Consider the following 19,998-nt stretch of genomic DNA (forward strand, 5'->3'; position numbering starts at 1 on the left):
GGTTTGTTTGTATTATATGTAGAGAGAATAAATGTCTCGACAAATATAGTTTTGCATTTTAAGAAGTGTTTATCATAATTTTTTTTTTTATTATGATTAAGAATGTCATGCTATTCAAGTAGCTTCAATATTATCTTCGATCACACGAGCATTCTCACAAAACTTCAATCAAACTTCTATTATTAAATCTAACAACAAAAAGAAGTCTATGAGTTTTATCAAGGTTTGATGCTTCCTTTTTATAGAGAGTGGTGCAAAAAATTTGAATGACTAATGAATATAATTTTCATATCTCATAGCTATGCATAATTGCTAATATTTTTTACAATAATTTAATATAACGACACCCGTTCGTAGGACGGGGTCAAAAGCTAGTTTTGTATTATGAGCAAGACTACTCAATTAGTCTAGTCAATTGGCAATATTAAATTGACTCTCCTACGCGCTTCTTTATAAGTTAGAAGATAGATAGATAGAAGATTAGAGAACAATTTTGTGTACATACAACTATTTGCTGTCCACAAATTCCCTCTCAAGATAGAACTATTTGCTATTTGCTGTTCCATATACACATGCAACTATTTGCTGTTTGTGGACAAGTCAGGCAACAAATTCGCTCTCAATATATAACGTAGATAGATAGAAGATAGGTAGAATAGATTAAACCGCAATCCTACATACCAAGTCCAATATCCTTTCTCCCCAAACAGATTGCCTCACCATATTCAGACATGGCAGAAAAGAGGCACATATGATATACATTTTATTTTCTTTAGTTTTAGTTTGGTTCAATTTTTTCACCTTTATTTTTTGGTTATTTCAGGTGTGCAGTTGTTACGGGAGGGAATAAAGGAATTGGACTAGAGATATGTCGTCAACTAGCATCAAATGGTATCTTGGTCATACTAACAGCTAGAGATGAGAAGAGGGGTGTTGAAGCTGTTGAGAATCTCAACAAGTCTGGACTCTCTCATGTGGTTTACCATCAACTTGATGTTAAAGATCCATTTAGTATTGCCTCTTTGGCGAATTTTATCAATACCCGTTTCAAAAAACTTGATATCTTGGTAAGGAGAGTACTAGATTTTTTTAACTTAAGATTCTGTGTACTGCTTCCTACAACTTATGTAATTTAATCGCTTTATCATGTATGATACAATTCTCGTACGAAAAATAATGCAATCTTATTGTGCACTGAACATGCTGCATTTGAAACTAGTTCTAGATGCATAGTTGCCCGCAACTGGGCATATATGTATGGAAAAGAAAGACTAAGAATGAAAAATTGGGAGAGTAAACTATATAGTATTATAATGACGACACAGTATTAGACATGTTTCAAGATTTGATTCCTAATATCGAATTGTGTTTGAAATACACTGTTAATGCAGGTGAATAATGCAGGGGATTTGGGACTTATAATTGAGAGTGACGCTTTCAGGGCTTTACCACACGGATTTGGTGATGTAAGTACTGATCTATCGAATCTTAGAACATTGATGACCGAATCCACTGCCATGACATAATGTTTGGGTTTGCTCAGCACAACCCATGTACTTCTTGCTCTTCCTTTGTTCTACAACTAAATGCATACAACTCTTATAAATTGGCACATGATCAAGACTTATCTGTTAACTCAACGAGGTTGCATATTGTAGGTATATGCTAGCACATGATTCAATCACCTAGATATCGGCCAATATTTAACAGACAATGTACCAAATGATTTGGTTTATTCGAATTAGGGTTGCCAGTTGGAAGATATATCTCGTCTGGTGCTGAATCATTTTTTGAAGTTCATCATCTTCTTTATGATAGATGGTCTGCTAACTTGCCCCGAAATGACCTGGCCCAGTCAGATAGTCATAATCAATTGATTCCTGGCTAAGTGCCTGTTGATAGAGAATGGGAAAAAATGTCCACTCTAGCTAGTGGTGAGCATGATATTTAGTTATTTACTTGACAAATTTTTCGCTTTAGACAGCCTCAGGCCTTAGCAGTTAGCAACTTTGAACATACGAAGTTACATTTGTTCTTCTTGCTACTTGCTTTTATTATATCCGTATTTCATTTATATAATTCGATATACGAGCTTCTACAAAAGAGTTATTTTGTCTAGGTAAGTGATGAAAACCCGGATATTCTGAAAGGAGTCATGGAACAGGCTTATGAGAAGGGCGAAGGATGTTTGAAAACCAACTATTATGGAACCAAAAGAGTTACTGAAGCTCTTTTGCCCTTCCTTCAACTCTCCGATTCAGCAAGAATTGTGAATGTTTCGTCCTTATATGGGACACTCCAGGTAACAATAAACTAGCCTGAAGTTCATTGCACAATTACATGTTAAATGATTATGATCATGCCATTACATGAGAACTAGATGCCATCTGAATTAGCTGCTTGTAGTGCATTTCCTATATATATAAAGAAACGGGTATAAAAGCATCCAAAATCTTTCATGTAGAAGTTTCAGCTTACTTGTTGCAGTTTATACACAATGAGGAAGTTAAATTGGAGCTGAGCAAGTTTGAGACTCTAACAGAAGAGCGCATTGACGAGCTGATTCTATGGTTTCTAAAGGATTTCAAGGAGGATAAGTTGCAGGCAAACGGTTGGCCTATCACTGTAACTGCGTATAAACTCTCCAAAGCTGCAGTAAATGCCTACACAAGAATGTTAGCCCGAAAGTTTCCCAACATGCTCATAAACTGCGTCCATCCTGGTTATGTGAAAACAGATATTACGTGTCACACAGGATTATTGACTGCTGAGGAAGGCGCTAAAGGTCCCGTAAAGCTGGCTTTGTTACCTGATAATGGCCCTTCTGGTCACTACTTTGATCAGGTGGACATGTCAACATTTTAGATAGTGGCCGGACGTCGTAGAATGTGAAACTCTTTTTGCTGTTGGACATTTCAGGTGTTAGCTTTCTGTTCTCTACTTCCACATAATTGTTTTGTCACCCTCTTGGTAAGTTGTGTAACAATATAATTTACTGATTGACAATTAGCAAATAAATAAGTGATATTTTCCCTTTTGTGAGGCATGATGTTTGTTTTTCTTCAAACAATGCGAACTAAACCGATAAAAAACGGTTTGGGTCGGTTTGGGTTTTGGAAATTTAGTTTGCCCTCCTCCGAACCGATAAGATATTAGTTTGGTTTCAGATTTGTTCTCCACCGAATTGATATGAATCCGAACAGATAAGATGACATTTTAGTAATATATATGATTAATTTTGTATAAGTTTTATCAATTGTGTGTTTACAATTAATTGAATTGATTTAGGATTTAATTGATTTTATAGTTTTCGGTTCGGTTGGATTGGTTGGTACCCAATTATTTTATCAATTCGGTTTTGGATTTTCTAAAGTCCGACCCAAACCGATCCATTGACAACCTATTCAAGCCTACCCCAAATCTTTGAAGCGCATCGAATTTTTCGATCCGAGTGGGATGTATTTTCAAAATCCAATTTGATCCGAATTCTGATTATTTTTCAAAATTTTAACATATTTTTGCCATCCATTCACACATATCTACTGAATCAGAACTACAAATAAGTTTTTTTTTTTTTTTTTTTTTTTTTTTTTTTTTTTTTTTTTTTTTTTTTTTTTTTTGCAAATCATACTAATATATATATTGAAACTCTTAACACAAACATAGGACGGCAGTTTGAAAACAACATACAACTTGGAAGATATGAGCTTCCTAACTGTTGGTTGGCCCAAGCAGCTAACAAGTCAGCATCCCCATTAAAAACCCTACTGATCCATCTAAACTCACAGGAACTAAAATTAAACCAGATACCAACATCCTAATATAGGTTCTTACAACTTCCCAGTCCCATCTACACGAGCTATCCTGTAAAGCTCTAATCACGTCCAGAATTGTCCCCTTCAAACACAAAATATTGTCCTCCTAACGAATTTACAAAGACACTTGCCTTCAGCTTGCTTCCAACTCAGCTACTACTGCCTCCAAAGCCTTAAACCGTTTGACTGATGCTCGCACAATGCGTCCCTCGTTATCAATTGCAATTGCTCCAGCCCATCCAGTATGCCTGCAGAAAGAAGCATCAAATCTAATGATTATGCTGTCATTTTGTATTATAGGAAAAACTTGCTCAAAACCATTTTCTACTAAAGATAATTTAGGTTTAGGGTTGAGATGGTCTTCGCTGTATCCCAGATAGCATTTGTTTGCTCCAACTCTGCTCTCCCTGATCATCCTTTCTCGATTTGCTTTTCTATTAACAAACTTGATCTCATTTCTGTTTGCCAAATCTGCTGGAGCAAGAACACAAAGTGGGTGCCTGCCAGCCTTTGTTCATTGTCAGCATTGCAGCACCAAGTCAAGACAAAGGTCGATCTTTCTCTCGGCCGAAAGTTGTTGTTCCTTGTGAATTCTCAGGCCAACTTGTGATCCAAACCACACTGTTCTCACCCATTCACAGGTAAAGAACAAGTGTTCTGCAGATTCCATCTCCTCGAGACAGTAAGGGCATGAGAAATCCTCTATCATCTTTCTCTCAGATAGGATGTCCCCCATGGGTAACACTTGCATATACAGCTTCCATAGAAACATTTGTATATGTGCTGGGATAGGAACCTTCTAAATGTGCCTTAGAGTGAGTGGGTTATAGCTAGAGCTTTGCCCCACATCATCCTTAGGCTTAATAAGATTGTATGCTGATTTAACTGTGATATCCCCATATCTATCTTTTTCCCATCTCAGCTTGTCAGCAGAGGTCACTTGTGGTCTGACTTTGACCTCTAGGATCTTATTATAGATGAAAGGGTCGAGATGAAGGCTGATCTTAGTCTCATCCCACCCACTCTTATCTATCATAAACAGATCAATCAGAGACCACCAAATCTTGCGGTGCACCCCCAACTCCTCCAGAGTTATGGGTTTTTCATTGCATTTTAGCCATGGATCTTGCATGATAGAGGTGGAGTTACCATTGCCAATGGCCCAAATCAAGCCTCCACTTATATCATTAAAGGTCTTATGTATGCCTTTCCAAAAGAAGGAGGCTTTGTCAGGGGGTTTTTTCATATCCCCTATCCAATTTTTACCATAAATACTAAACATAGTTCTCGTCCAGAGAGATTGAATATCAGTGACAACTTTGCATGGAAGTTTAGCCAACATGGCTTTATTCATGTCTCTTGCCTTCCTTAAACCCAAACCTCCAGTTTCCTTGGGATGACATATGTGATCCCACCCTATGGTGTGGACACATTTTGAGTGTTCCTTTCCAGACCACCAGAAATCTCTACAAGCTTTATCAATCTTATTGCAAGTAGATACTGGAAACAAGTAAGTTGACATGACATATAGAGGGATGACCTGAATCACAGCTTGGATGAGAGTAGTTCTCCCAGCCTGAGACAGGACCTTGGCTTTCCAACCTTTAATTTTATTATGTATCTTGTCAACCAAGTAATCAAAGTCCTCAGACTTTTTCCTTGTTAACATAATGGGGACTCCAAGATATTTTTCTTTAGGAACAAAGTTTCTCTCCTTCTAGAATCTTTTGAGTATGATCTTCTGTCTATAGGAGATATTTCTGCTAAAAAAGATACTGAACTTTTCATAGTTTATCTTTTGGCCAGAAGCCTCACAGTAGTTATCCATAATCCTTTTTAGATTCCCACTCTCAACAACACTTGCTTTAATGAACATAATGAGATCATTAGCATAAAGCAGATGTGTTAGAGCAGGAGAGAATCTTTTAACCTTTATCCCATGCACTTCCTCTTCTTGTTCAGCTCTGGTCACCATTCTGGACAGTGACTCAGAAACTAAAATAAACAAGTAAGGGGATAAAGGGTCACCTTGTCTAACCCCTCTTTCAGAGACAAAGTTCTCCAGAGGATACCCATTTAACATGACCTAGAAGGACACAGTAGACATACATTGCTGAATCATGTACCTCCACTTTTGGTTAAACCCCAACTTCTCAAAAATACTATCCAGGAAAGACCATTCAACTTAATCATAAGCTTTATCCAAGTCCAATTTTAGAGCAAGCCAACCCTCATTCTTGGTCTTCATGTTTTTCATGTTGTGGAAGACTTCACAGGCTAAACCAACATTATCTCCTATGCTTCTGCCTTTGATAAAAGCCCCTTGGAATGGGGAGACAATTTTATTCATCAGACTTTTAAGTCTATTGGCCAGAAGCTTGGAGATAATCTTGTACCCAAAATTGCAAAGACTAATGGGTCTAAACTTAGAGGCATGACCTGGATTCTCAATCTTAGGAATCAGGGTGATATGAGTCTCATTCAACCCAGGATTGAGGATCCCTTGGATGATGAAGAAATCCTAGACAAAGACAATCACAACAGGACCTATAATATCACAGTATTTTTGATAAAAAATGCCTTGGAAACCATTAGGTCCAGGAGCTTTATAGCTGCCCATCTTCCTTACCACTGCCCAGATATCCTCATTAGAAGGTATAGCATTGAGGATCTCATTTTCTCTCTCTGTCACACAAGGTTGGAACAGATTTAGAATGTGCTCATTTCTCTCAGGAAGATCCCCTTAAAGTATTGATTTAGGGAGCTCCCCACCTCAGTCCTACCTTCTTTCCAATCCCCATCATTACTTCTAATCTTATCAATGTTGTTATTTCTTCTCCTGTGATATGATAGAGAGATGGAAAACTTTGTATTTCTGGCCCCATCCTTAAGTTAAGAGTTAGAGGATTTTTGCATTTCCAAAAATCCTCCTTTTTGGTGTACCAATCTAGCAACTCATCTTTCAGCCCTTTAGCTTTGTTGTAATTTGCAATGCTAAAGGGTTTAGCTGTAATGGAGTCCGGCTTAGCTTTGAGTGGTTTTGATATTGGTAAAGATGTTACCAAAGACATGCTTATTCCACATGGATAAGTCATTTTAGTCTTCCTCCAGCTTATTAATAAAATTATCATAGGGAGATCATGAGAGATCGAAGTTCCATGCTTTTTCAATGACCTCCATACAAGTCTCATGCTTAAGCCACATATCAAAGAATTTAAAAGGTCTTGGGAGCTTTTCATCTTTTCTCTAGATTGATGAACAAAGATATATGGTCAGAAGTAGCATTAGCCCAAGTTCTGATTTAGGCATAGGGAAAGTACTAAGCCAATCAGCGTAGCCATGACTGGGCAATCAACCTTTCCGAATGTAGTCTTTTTGTCTTTCTCATATTACTCCAAGTGAACTTGGGTCCTTTAAAACCCAAATCTACTAACCCCAAATCATTAATGAAACTATTAAACTCATGCATGCTCTTAGTAATTCTACTTCTACCACCAATCTTTTCATCTAAACTAGAGATAGCATTAAAATCCCCAAACATGCACCAGGGGCCTGTAACTAGAGGAGCAGCATCCCTCAACTTAGCCCACACTTTATTTCTATTATGTGCTACTGGTTCCCTATAAACAAAAATAAAGAACCACAGATCTTTATGAAAATAATTTGAAAATTTACTTGTCACCTTGTTGCGTGAAGCCCCCAGAATCTCTAGCTCCACATCTTCCTTCCACAAAATAGCCAAGCCTCCACTCAGACCTTTGGCTGGCACAGCAAAAACCCTGCTAAACTTTAGCTGCTTTCCTAACTTTTCTACCCTTTCCTTACTAGCCTTAGTTTCTGAAAAACACACAATATCTACATCAAACTTCCCTATTAGGTCCTTTAGTTGTTGAACTGTCATGGTGGTACCAATCCCCCCACAATTCCAGGCGTGTATCGTCATGGATACCAAGGTAGCTGTGATGGGACAGCCACCGCGAACCCTGGAGGAGACAAGTACAGACCCCCACTGCTAGTTGCTCCATTCTTTTCTTCACAATGCTTGCCTTGTTCTGGGTTATCTTCCCCTTGTTTCCCCTTGCTAGCCTCATCTTGCCCTTTCTATTCACTTTCCCCATATTGAATCATTCTCACCACATCCATCGCCAGAGGAACTAGCTGCACATCAGACTCATCACTCTCATTTCCAAGCCCCATCAGTTCTTGTTCTTCATTGTTGATCACTTCTTGTTCTGGATGGTCATCTTCCATCCGATCTTCATCCTCCATATCCTCACTTTCCTCGGATCTTCATACTCATCGAATCATCTTCCGTGTCATCTAATTCTATTGAGGAATGTTCCAAAGATGTAGCCATTCCATTTTCTTCTCAGATCCTTAGGATCCTTTCGATCCGCTTTGAAACCGGAATGATATGTGCCTCCATTGGGATCAACAGATGTCCTTCCCCTCTTCTTCTAATTTCATCGCCTTCTCTTTTAACTCTCTTTGATTCCTTTGCTACTCCTCTAATACTTCTCCTCAGCCATCCATTACCCCTTCATCCGCCATAACCCTTTCCCAAATCTTTTCAGATTCCTCTTTCTCTTATCGCCTAATCTACTCCCTTTACTTGAGATCTCTTCTTAAGCCTCAAACACCACCAAATTCAATTTGATTTTCCTGGATCATACTTCTTATTTTTATGTCCTCGAAACCATAGTCTTAAAGCCTCCTCCATGTGTCGCCTTACTTTGAAATCGATATCCAATTGTTTGATTTGGTAGATTTGGCAAAGCCGCTATATTTGGCTGGATTTCCTCGACTGTGGAGTCATTTGTCTTGGAACCAGACAAGAGTAGGTCTGATGCGACACAGCTTACCCTAGTTCCTTTACTCCTCTTGATTTGACCCCCCTCTCTTTCCTTTCTATTCATCCGAACTTCACCCCCTCCTCTCCCATTCTGATCCATAGAGACTAGAGCCCATTCTTGATTTGGGCTGGTATGCTCCTCAGCCTGACCCCTATCCATTCCCTTCTCTGGGCCCAATATTCTGTTTCTTTCAAGACCATCCGTGCTTCCTTCAGGCCCAGGGGCCATTCCCCCTCCTCTTTCTGTTCCTAGCCCATCTCCTTTATTGGTGGTATTTTCCGGTTCTAGTGGGCTTGCGTTTATTGGGCCTCTAGCCCTATTGTTTGATGTCGTTGGAGAAACATCCAAAAAGTTTGTAACCGTTAAGGTAGCCGTTGTTTGGATCCCAAGTCTGGGTTCCACCACTGATTCCGCATCTTTGTCTCTAGTGACAGCTGTCCCTGTTGACGTAGCATTACGCCATCTCTCTTGTCTTGCGTGCAAACTGTATCCCCTACCTCCATGGGTTGCCGGTGCCAATGTCTCTTCGAACCTGAGTTTTTTTGGGGTTCTTGCTATGGTAATAGTTTGTTTACCAGTATAAGCAATACCATTGAAGAACTTGTTTGCTTTCATCTGACTTATGAAAAAAGGTTTAATATCCTTTGGTGATCCCCCAAGTTTTGATACTTCATATCTGTGTTGTGCTCGAATACGGCAACTATACTGATCATGACCAATGACTCCACAGAAGTAGCACAAGATATCGAGTTTCTCATACTTAAGACGCACTTCAAACACCTCACCTGTTTCCAGTCTTACCTTTTGATATGATCCTTGGCCAACCTCTCCTTTATATCCATCTCTACTCTTATCCTAGCAACTGGTTGGTTAAAATCTGGGGGGCAAGAGAGGTCTGCTTCACAAACTGTTCCTATATCAGATCCTATTTTCCAGACATTAGCTTTGTTTATACGGGAGTTTGGAAGATCCTATATTTGGATCCAGAATTTGACGAAGTCAAAATTGTAATCCTCCATGTTACTAGCCCCCATCCATTCCTTGACCGAGAAGATATATCCATATATATTCCATGGGCCATTTCCCAGCACATGATTCCTTTCACTTTCATCCTCAAAGGTTATGCGAACATGTTCTCTGCCTATCATCTCCAAGCAAATATGTTTTTTTGTTTGGCACATTCGATGAACTTCCTCACTTAACTCTTCCAGATCTATTGTTTGGCTGCCATATAGTTTGCCCATCAGAGTGAGTTTCCCATCATATTGTTCTTCAATGTTTAGGCAATCTAACTCGACCACCCTCTGTTTCTTTGCAAAGAACAGCTTATACATATCTTTCTGTAAATCCTCTATTTTTCTGTTTCCTTCTGTCACCATTTCCATGGCCTGTTGATTGTTCATGACATCACACAGATCGTGGTCCGTCTTCTCTCCCAAGACAATCCAGCCACATACGATTGCACAAAGGATAAACTATAGCCGAGACGATATAGCTTGTGTTCAGGTTCCCAGGAAGGGATCTATAACCTTTCAGCAAGATGGGGAAGATAGATTGTGTTCTCTGTTATCGCCCACAGGATAGGCTTCTACATAACTATTGTGTTCTATGTATTAACTACAAATAAGTTGCAAACCAAATAAAATCCATAGAGAAATAAACCTCTATCCCTCTTTCTCGCACATTCAAGAAATCAAGACCACCACTTTTATACGTGTCTCGCTCTCTTTTTTCTATCTAATAAATTGATGCATTAACACATTGAAATGCTCACTGAATGAATGTGTCAAATAGTCTAAGTTGTTTGGTGAACTAATACAGTAACATACTCAAAATGGCTGCTAATTGAATGTATTAACGGGATAAAAATAGTTGCCCAAAAAAACGAGCATATTAGCATATGTTATGATTGTTTGCAAGACTGCAATAAGCAATACAGCTTGCAAAATACAGACCCAAAGTCCAAAACCAACTTACCAAGGGCCATACACCAAGGCATGGGTCATGGGCCATAATTCTAAATAGGTGGGCCCGATCAATAAGATGAATCCGGAGTCTTTCGGGACGCCAAAGTTTCTAATAGTCCAACTCAAACTTTATTTCGAAGTTCGGTCCAGGGAATAAATAGGTCGCGATGGAGGCTTACGCCCCTCGGAACGCCTCACAGACTGAATCGTATGCTTCTTCTTGGGAAGGACTACCTACAGACCCTCCGAATCTCTCAAGGCAGACCCCATCTCAAGACAAATCCCATTTTTCTCAAGATAGACCCCCAAACTTAAAATTTTCTTTGGGCACCCCTTTATAGCCTTGTCCATAACCCAAAGTCCAATTCAAATTCAAATTCAAATTTTAAATTTTGGGCTCGAAATTTCATACCTCAAACTATTAACTCAAAACATATTCAAAGACTTCATATGAAACAAAAAAAAAAACCTACAAATCAATTTACCAAAAAAATTGAATCAAAGTTTTCCTTCACTATATGCTTTGAACCCAAAACCCAAAACCGAGTCGTGTATTTAAATTCCAAATTAAAATAATTTTGTTAGCCAAAATTCAATAATAAATTTGAAATAAAGAAAAAAAATATTGTTCAAATTCAATTTCATTCACATCTCTATAAAGTACAAAACTTTATCCATAAACCTTAAACTCTTAACTCATATGTACACCTATAGTGTAGTGGGGAAGACCATAAAAGAAATATATAATATTTGGGTGTACAAACAATGGTTAGTGATGATTTTTTAATTATCGTCTTAAAATCAAGATTTTGTTATCCATTGTGGACCAAATTTTAGTGAATTACTAAAAATTGACCAATTTTGACCAACTAAACAATTTATAAACCCTAAACTGAGTTGTGTATTTAAATTTCAAAAATAATTTTGTTAGCCATAATTCAATAATAAATTTTGAAAAAAAAAAAATTGTTTAAATTCAATTTCATTCACATCTCTATAAAATACGAAACCTTCCCCCATAAACCTTAAACCCTAAACTTATATGTACCTATAGTGTGGTGGGAAAGACCATAAAATAAATATGTAAATATTTCGGTGTACAAACAATGGTTAGTAATAATTTTCTAATTATCGTTTTAAAATCAAGATTTTGTAACCAAAAGTTAGTAAATTACTAAAAGTATACAATTTTGACCAACTAAACGGTTCATATCAGCTATCCAAAACAACATAGGTTAGTCTGGTCGAACTGTCTGTATCTGAAATGGTTGGTGAAATTGAATTTTGGTCGACCCATCTAATATAGAAAAGGTTAGTCTAATCTGAACATCTTTTCTTTTAAAGTCAGTTCCAATAAATTGTTCTTAATGTAGGACCAACACAATCTCCTCTCTTTGTAAGACGGTCCAGTACGTCCAACCATCAAATGCAGACCAAGTTAGCCTAATTTGAATGTGTGTGTGTTTTTTTTTAAAGTTGGTTCCAATAAACCATTCTTAATGCAAGACGAACACAATCTCATCTTCATGTAAGACGGTCCAGTCCAACCAATCAATATTTACTGTCAGAGTTTTTCGCTCAATATTTTTTGTTGTTCTGCTTATTTTTCTGTCGATATGTTTTTTCATCCTGTTAGTATGTTATTTTGCCGAATTACCATTAAAAGATTGAACTGTTGAAACTTATGGTTATTAATGGAGGCTCAAGCCCAATAGAAAGAAATCGCTCTGTATACCTTTTGAACTCTTATTGTTGTGGGTTTGAACTCATATGGTTGTTATTTTGGGTTGGTTTATGATTGGTGGTAGTGGGGGTGATGGAGTCTTTGGAGGGTCTTTGAAGTTTGAAGGCGGCGTTAATGGTGGCGCGATCGAGTTTTGGAGTAGCGAGGGTTTTGAGAGTTTTGATTGTATCGAAAGGTTGGGTTTTTGGTGAGGGTTAAAACCGATGGGTTTAGAGGGGCCAAATGTGGGTGGTTGATGGTGGCTGATCGCTGGAGGGGTGAGCTGTTGAGGGAAGAAGAAGGAGGGGTGGCGATCCTGTTCCTATTTTAGTTGGGTCTTGGGCCGAAATATTAGTTTGTTTCTTTGGGCCGAAACAAAATTTGTTTGTTTTTTTGGGCCAGTTTTTATTTTGTTTGGGCTAGGTCCATAAGACTTAAAATGGGTCAAGGTGAGTCTTTAGTTGTTTAGACTTTTGGGCCTTGTTTTGGGGTTTTGTTTTGTTTAGTTGTATTAGGACCATGGGTTGAAGTGTTTGTACATGAATGAATTTAAGCGCCGGGACCGTTTAGATGAACACCAGTTTGGGACTGTTGATTGTTGGGTTTGACCGGCCTGTTGACCATTGACCGTTGACTTTGTTTACTTTTTTATATATTAAATTTTATGGATTAATCCAATGGTAGAATGTTGTGGAAGCCGGTATAAACTGGTTGGTCATTATCTAAGAATGATTTGATGTTGATATTATGCAATCATTGATACGTGACGAGAGTGAAATTTCAAGAGACATGACATTCCTAAAACGCTATAAAAATATTATGCAAGATTATGGAGCAATTGTGACATTATGTGGTATGTTGAAATTGTTATTCTGTTAAATGATATGATATATTAGGATATATATTAAATGCGATACTTTTGATAAATAAATGTAAACGCTTCATTATTATATGTGTGAGATGCTACTATGAGGTGGTATAATATTTGTGGATATTTCCAAAGGGATTGTGGTTTAGTGCATTATATTTTATTTGGCACATGAAAGAATAAAAATAAAAGGTTGTTGTGATATTTCCAAATATGGTGGTTTAGTGCAATAATTTATTTGGCACGTCAAAGAGTGAAATGGTTATGAGATACTAATGTATGATACCTAAATAAATTACATAACGAAAATCCTAGAACCTAGCTACCACAACTCATGTGATTGGTCCATGTGTAGGGCGTATGTGATATGATTGGCCCTTATGAAGGGTGTACGAGATGTTGATTGACTTATGTGTAGGGCAATCGTAGCCGAATAGTGGCTTGATTATCTCATTCGCAAAATTAGAACGAGACGCGCGATATTTTATGCTGAATAGTGGCAGTACCCATCTAATGGCGTTCGTGTGGGGGTTACCTGGTATGCGATATGCCGCTTAGGGTAACTACGCACGGAGTGGTTCATTACGTGAGGGGAGACATATGGATGTACATGTTTGGCGTAGAGGAGCAATTGTGGTAGTCAGGAAAACTAGCTAAGACATAGAGACAACATGATTCTAGAGACACTTGAAGAAACTCTAAACAATACTTGTGATGATATGTCAAAGTGTACGTTAAATCTATAATAAATGATTTATTGTAATTTAGGTTGCATTCACAATGATTTTGCAGAAGGGTGGGTTGAATTGATTATTTATGCAGGTGTGACCCACTCTATGATTATGCTTACACCAGTGTAAGTATAGAGTAAGTTTTAGTTTTGTTATTTTATTATTAAATGCAGTTGATCTAATACGGTTTGAAGCTAAGGCGCCTCAGTGGAGAAACTAAATGCCTTATTATTATTGAATTGGAAGCTAAGGCACCTCAGTGGAGGAACTATCTGCCTTAATTATTGTATTTAAAAATATTGTATTATTCATTGGAAGTTAAGGCGCCTTGGTGGAGTAACTAACTGCCTTATTGATTGTGTATATATATATGTATATATATGTATAAGTATGATTTGTATTTTTGGGCTACTCATACCAGCATTGTTTATAATGCTGACCCGATTTGCATGTTTGCTTATCGGATGTGTTTATAAAATGAACATATATAGTCGATAATTCTTGACAAGATTAGTGTTGAAGAAGGTTGATTGATGTTTGTAGTTTGCGTTAGCGTCTCATTACAGAATATGTTTTGTTTTCCCTTGAGGTGCAATAGATTTTCAATTGAGACAATGTTTTTTTGTATTTTCAGTTGTAATTATAATTAAAGAGTTATTGAAAGGAAATTTGTTACTTAATCATATTTGGGAATTTTTGTAATGAAAAGGACTTTTGTTAATTTATTTATTTATTTTATTTGATTTATTATTATTTTTTGTTGTTCAAATTTTTGGAATAACTAAACAGATTATGAGTTTTTGGAACTTGAGAGTGCATCACACCTCGAAAATTGAAGAGTCGGGAACAAATATTATTTTTCTGATTATGTCAAAATTCTGGGTGTGACACATTTGAGTTTTGTAAAGTCCGAAGTGGATCAATTGGTACCTTTATCGCGGATCAGATAGAGATCTTATAACATTTACAATGAATTATGATGTTAGCTAAAAATTTGTCACAAGAAAAATGCCTATCAAAGTAACTAAGCGACGACCATATTAGACCGTCTAATGCTTCATAAGTTGCTCCAGTGAAGGCGCCAGGGTCTAAGGAAGTTAGTTGGGTTGGGATGTCGATCTGGAACGTAAGGCTATTCCCATTTTCCAACACTCACTATTAAAATCAACCATAAACGGAAGAGGTTGTCCTCATAAATTGAGTTTGCAAAAATACTTTGAAATCACATTTTGTACAAGTGGTTCTCATAATAATCTCATAAATAAATGATATTGGAATCATTATGAACAATACTTGGGTATGGAGTTACCTTGTCTTGGTCGCTGTTTTGGTTGCTTGATTGAAACATCTCTTCATTGAATAGTTCATTTTCCACATTAAACGGATTGAAACGTTGTTAATTGTTTTGTCTCCCTTTTGGTAAGTTGTGTAACAATCAGGCTTTCTCTTAAACAGATTGTCCGTTTACGGACATGTTATATAGTGTCTTGAGCAGCTTACATGGTGTTTTGCATAGCTTATATAATGTCATATTTAAGCTGCTCACGAACAAGTTAATAAGTGTAAATTAAAAAGTTGTTAAAGACACTATAATAGTTGTTTAAGTTTAAGACAATGAATAAGCTGCCCCATAAACATCCCCATATATCTGTATGTCCGTTTAAGAGAAAGCCTGGTTTAACAATATTTACTGTTGATTGACTATCAACAAATAGATAACCAATGTTTTCCCTTTTGTAAGGTATAGTATTTGTCTTTATTTAAACAATCATGTAACAACTAACAAGTATCTATAATTTGTTTGCAAGCAACAAATAATACAGCTCGTCGGAAGTACAATTTTATCTTAATGATTTGCAGACGGGACCACCTAATAACCACAGCTAGCAAAATACCAACCCAAAGTCCAAAACCAACTTACCATGGTGCAGGAAGAAAAAGGTCGGTGTGTGAAATGAACCTATATATATGTTTTCCACTTTCCCAACAAAAATTCTTTCGTCAAAATCTCTTTAGGATTTCAGTATTGAATTAAAAAACAAGATGTCAGTATTGAATTGAAAACCACTGCAACGTCAATATTGCATAGAGAAATATCACTGCAACATAAATGTTGCCCCATAAAAACCACTGCAACGTCAATATTGTACCAAGAAATATCATTTTAACATGTTACACCATGAAAACCAATACAACATCAGTGTTGTGCTATGAAAAATCAATAGAGTGGATAGTTTGCTATGAAGAATAAATAAGAATTACAAAATAAGAATGAAAAGATGATAATGGAAAGAGAATAAGTGTTTTGAGTGAAAAAAAAGATATTTTTGGCTTTTAATTTTCACCACTACTAATATTAATGTTGCAACATACCACGTCACTCTGGATGTCGTATCCTAGAAACAAAGAGAATAAGTCTACTATTACTTCAACAACATCGCCATCCTAGAAACTTTTTTTTCTATTAAGTCGCCCAAACTGACTTTGGTTTACGGTTTACGTAATTGATGAATCATACAAATTTAAATGATACTGTGAATACTGCCAAACTGAAGAGGATGGGCAAGACTGCAAGAGTATTCAATTGGCAATATTAAATTCACTCGTTCTTCCTGCACTAGTGTCCCTTCACTAAAGACATTATTAACTGATATTAAACCGCAATCCTACGTATCAAGTCCAATGTCCTTCCTCCCCAAACAGATTGCCTCACCATATTCAGACATGGCAGAAAAGAGGCACATATGATATACATTTTATTTTCTTTAGTTTTAGTTTGGTTCAATTTTTTCACCTTTATTTTTTGGTCATTTCAGGTGTGCAGTTGTTACGGGAGGGAATAAAGGAATTGGACTAGAGATATGTCGTCAACTAGCATCAAATGGTATCTTGGTCATACTAACAGCTAGAGATGAGAAGAGGGGTGTTGAAGCTGTTGAGAATCTCAACAAGTCTGGGCTTTCTCATGTGGTTTACCATCAACTTGATGTTAAAGATCCATCTAGTATTGCCTCTTTGGCGAATTTCATCAATACCCGTTTCAAAAAACTTGATATCTTGGTAAGGAGAGTACTAGATTTTTTTAACTTAAGATTCTTTGTACTGCTTCCTACAACTTATGTAATTTAATTGCTTTATCATGTATGATACAATTCTTGTACGAAAAATAATGCAATCTTATTGTGCACTGAACATGCTGCATTTGAAACTAGTTCTAGTCTTCTAGATACATAGTTGCCCGCAACTGGACATATATGTATGGAGAAGAAAAACTAAGAATGAAAAATTGGGAGGGTAAACTATATAGTATTATAATGACGATACAGTATTAGTCTATGAGACATGTTTCAAGATTTGATTCCTAAGAGCATCTTTAGGTGAGACACTATCCTAGCATCAAATACCAAATTTTTAATAGCATGTTTAGGTGAGACACTATCCTAGTATAAAACACCAAATTTTCAATAATTTGGTGTTTTTTCATTTTCAGAAGAGACACATATTGATGAAAACACCAAAAAAATACGAAAGCAAATACCAAATCAGCCAAAATTTGGTGTTTGCTTTGGTGCTGTATCAAATCTCTCTCACGGAAAACCGCGTAGTTTTTTTAACACCACATGGGCTTGGGCTAGAGTGTGGGCTTCAATCACGCGGTTTTACGAAAACCGCACGAGAGATTTGAAAAGAGAAGAAAGAAGAAAGTTGATGTGCGACACATCGTGCGATTTCTGGAAACCGCGTGAGCTTGGGCTTCTGAGGTGCGGTTTTGTGAAAGCTGCGTGAGCTATACAACGCAGTTTATCTAAAACCAGACTATTTGATGTCAACTATTTGATATCACTCTTGAAGTTGATTGGTGTTTTTTTGGTTTGGTATTTGGTTTGGTTTAAATATTTGGTGTTTTCTTGGTTTCTCCTAAAGACGCTCTAATATCAATTGAATTGTGTTTTGAAATACACTATTAATGCAGGTGAATAATGCAGGGGATGGGGGACTTATAATTGAGAGCGACGCTTTCAGGGCTTTACCACACGGATTTGATGATGTAAAGTACTGATCTATCGAATCTTAGAACATTGATGACCTAATCCACTACAATGACATAATGTTTGGGTTTGCTCAGCACAACCCATGTACTTCTTGCTCTTCCTTTGTTCTAGAACTAAATGCATACAACTCTTATAAATTGGCACATGATCAAGACTTATCTGTTAACTCAACGAGGTTGCATGTTGTAGGTATATGCTAGCACATGATTCAATCACCTAGAAATCCAATATTTAACAGACAATGTACCAAATGATTTGGTTTATTCGAATTAGGGTTGCCAGTTGGAAGATATATCTCGTCTGGTGCTGAATCATTTTTTGAAGTTCATCATCTTCTTTATGATAGATGGTCTGCTAACTTGCCCCGAAATGACCTGGCCCAGTCAGATAGTCATAATCAATTGATCCCTGGCTAAGTGCCTATTGATAGAGAATGGGAAAAAATGTCCACTCTAGCTAGTGGTGACTGGTGAGCATGATATTTAGTTATTTACTTGACCAATTTTTCGGTTTAGACAGCCTTCCAGGCCTTAGCAGTTGGCAACTTTGAACATACGAAGTTACATTTGTTCTTCTTGCTACTTGCTTTTATTATATCCGTATTTCATTTATATAATTCGATATACGAGCTTCTACAAAAGAGTTCTTTTGTCTAGGTAAGTGATGAAAACCCCGATATTCTGAAAGGAGTCATGGAACAGACTTATGAGAAGAGCGAAGGATGTTTGAAAACCAACTATTATGGAACCAAAAGAGTTACTGAAGCTCTTTTGTCCTTCCTTCAACTCTCCGATTCAGCAAGAATTGTGAATGTTTCGTCCATATACGGGACACTCCAGGTAACAATAAACTAGCCTGAAGCTCATTGCACAATTACATGTTAAATGATTATGATCATGCCGGCCATTACATGAGAACTAGATGCCATCTGAATTAGCTGCTTGTAGTGCATTTCCTATATATAAAGAAACGGGTATAAAAGCATCCAAAATCTTTTCATGTACAAGTTTCAGCTTACTTGTTGCAGTTTATACACAATGAGGAAGTTAAATTGGAGCTGAGCAAGTTTGAGACTCTAACAGAAGAGCGCATTGACGAGCTGATTCTATGGTTTCTAAAGGATTTCAAGGAGGATAAGTTGCAGGCAAACGGTTGGCCTATCACTGTAGCTGCGTATAAACTCTCCAAAGCTGCAGTAAATGCCTACACAAGAATGTTAGCCCGAAAGTTTCCCAACATGCTCATAAACTGCGTCCATCCTGGTTATGTGAAAACAGATATTACGTGTCACACAGGATTATTGACTGCTGAGGAAGGCGCTAAAGGTCCCGTAAAGCTGGCTTTGTTACCTGATAATGGCCCTTCTGGTCACTACTTTGATCAGCTGGACATGTCAACGTTTTAGATTGTGGACTGTGTTACAGTCATTGAATGTGAACTCCGTATTTTCTATTTGACCTCTTTAAGTATTGGCCCTCTGTTCTCTACTTCCTCAAATCATCGTATTGTTAAATGTTTTCTCCCTCTTGGCAAGCTGTTGTAACTATCAGGCCGATGTTTTCCCTTTTGTAAATAACTCAGGTGATTAACAATATTTACTTAGGCATGGTTTTTGTTTTTATTCAAACAATAATGTAACAACTAACAAGTATCTATAATTTGTTTGCAAGCAACAAACAGTACAGCTTTATCTTAATAATTTGCAGACGGGACCACCTAATAATCACAGCTAGCAAAATGCGTACCCAAAGTCCAAAGCCTACTGACCATGGAAGAAAAAGGTTGGTCTATGAATTGAACCTATAAATATGTTTCCCACTTTCCCTGCAAAAATTGTTTCATCAAAATCTCTTAAAAAACAAGATGTCGACTATAGGAGAATTATGTGTAGATCCACCACCTCCACCTGACCTCGAAGAAAAAGCAAGAAAGTGAATGCAAATAAACAAAAAAAGATACGCCGGAAAAAGACGATTCCGTTTCATTGCA

At 37.1% G+C, this 19,998-nt stretch overlaps 2 protein-coding genes across 9 annotated transcripts; both read left to right on the forward strand.

Moving 5' to 3' along the window:
- The first annotated feature begins 482 nt into the window (after positions 1 to 482).
- LOC147523899 (salutaridine reductase-like) lies at positions 483 to 3,046 on the forward strand. 4 transcript variants are annotated; one of them, XM_086600717.1, is made up of 5 exons: positions 483 to 745; positions 824 to 1,067; positions 1,392 to 1,466; positions 2,120 to 2,302; positions 2,488 to 3,046. In XM_086600717.1, the coding sequence occupies exons 1-5, from the start codon at positions 732 to 734 to the stop codon at positions 2,863 to 2,865; spliced, it is 894 nt and encodes a 297-aa protein (XP_086456843.1). In that variant the 5' UTR covers positions 483 to 731; the 3' UTR covers positions 2,866 to 3,046. The 4 variants fall into 4 exon arrangements, with proteins under 4 accessions (XP_086456843.1, XP_086456837.1, XP_086456847.1 ...); XM_086600711.1 differs by having other exon boundaries at positions 489 to 604; XM_086600721.1 differs by having other exon boundaries at positions 542 to 604; positions 2,165 to 2,302.
- A 13,409-nt stretch (positions 3,047 to 16,455) lies between these two features.
- Positions 16,456 to 19,686, forward strand: LOC147523900 (short-chain dehydrogenase/reductase 1-like). Of its 5 annotated transcripts, none has more exons than XM_086600754.1 (5): positions 16,456 to 16,695; positions 16,774 to 17,017; positions 17,931 to 18,005; positions 18,666 to 18,848; positions 19,037 to 19,686. In XM_086600754.1, exons 1-5 carry the CDS (start codon positions 16,640 to 16,642, stop codon positions 19,412 to 19,414), a joined length of 936 nt encoding a protein of 311 aa, XP_086456880.1. In that variant the 5' UTR covers positions 16,456 to 16,639; the 3' UTR covers positions 19,415 to 19,686. The 5 variants fall into 5 exon arrangements, with proteins under 5 accessions (XP_086456880.1, XP_086456896.1, XP_086456888.1 ...); XM_086600762.1 differs by having other exon boundaries at positions 16,537 to 16,695; positions 18,711 to 18,848; XM_086600746.1 differs by having other exon boundaries at positions 16,544 to 16,701; positions 18,711 to 18,848.
- Positions 19,687 to 19,998: the final 312 nt, after the last annotated feature.

Source organism: Coptis chinensis, chromosome 1, assembly GCF_015680905.1.
Source record: "Coptis chinensis isolate HL-2020 chromosome 1, ASM1568090v1, whole genome shotgun sequence".
Classification (NCBI taxonomy): domain Eukaryota; kingdom Viridiplantae; phylum Streptophyta; class Magnoliopsida; order Ranunculales; family Ranunculaceae; genus Coptis; species Coptis chinensis.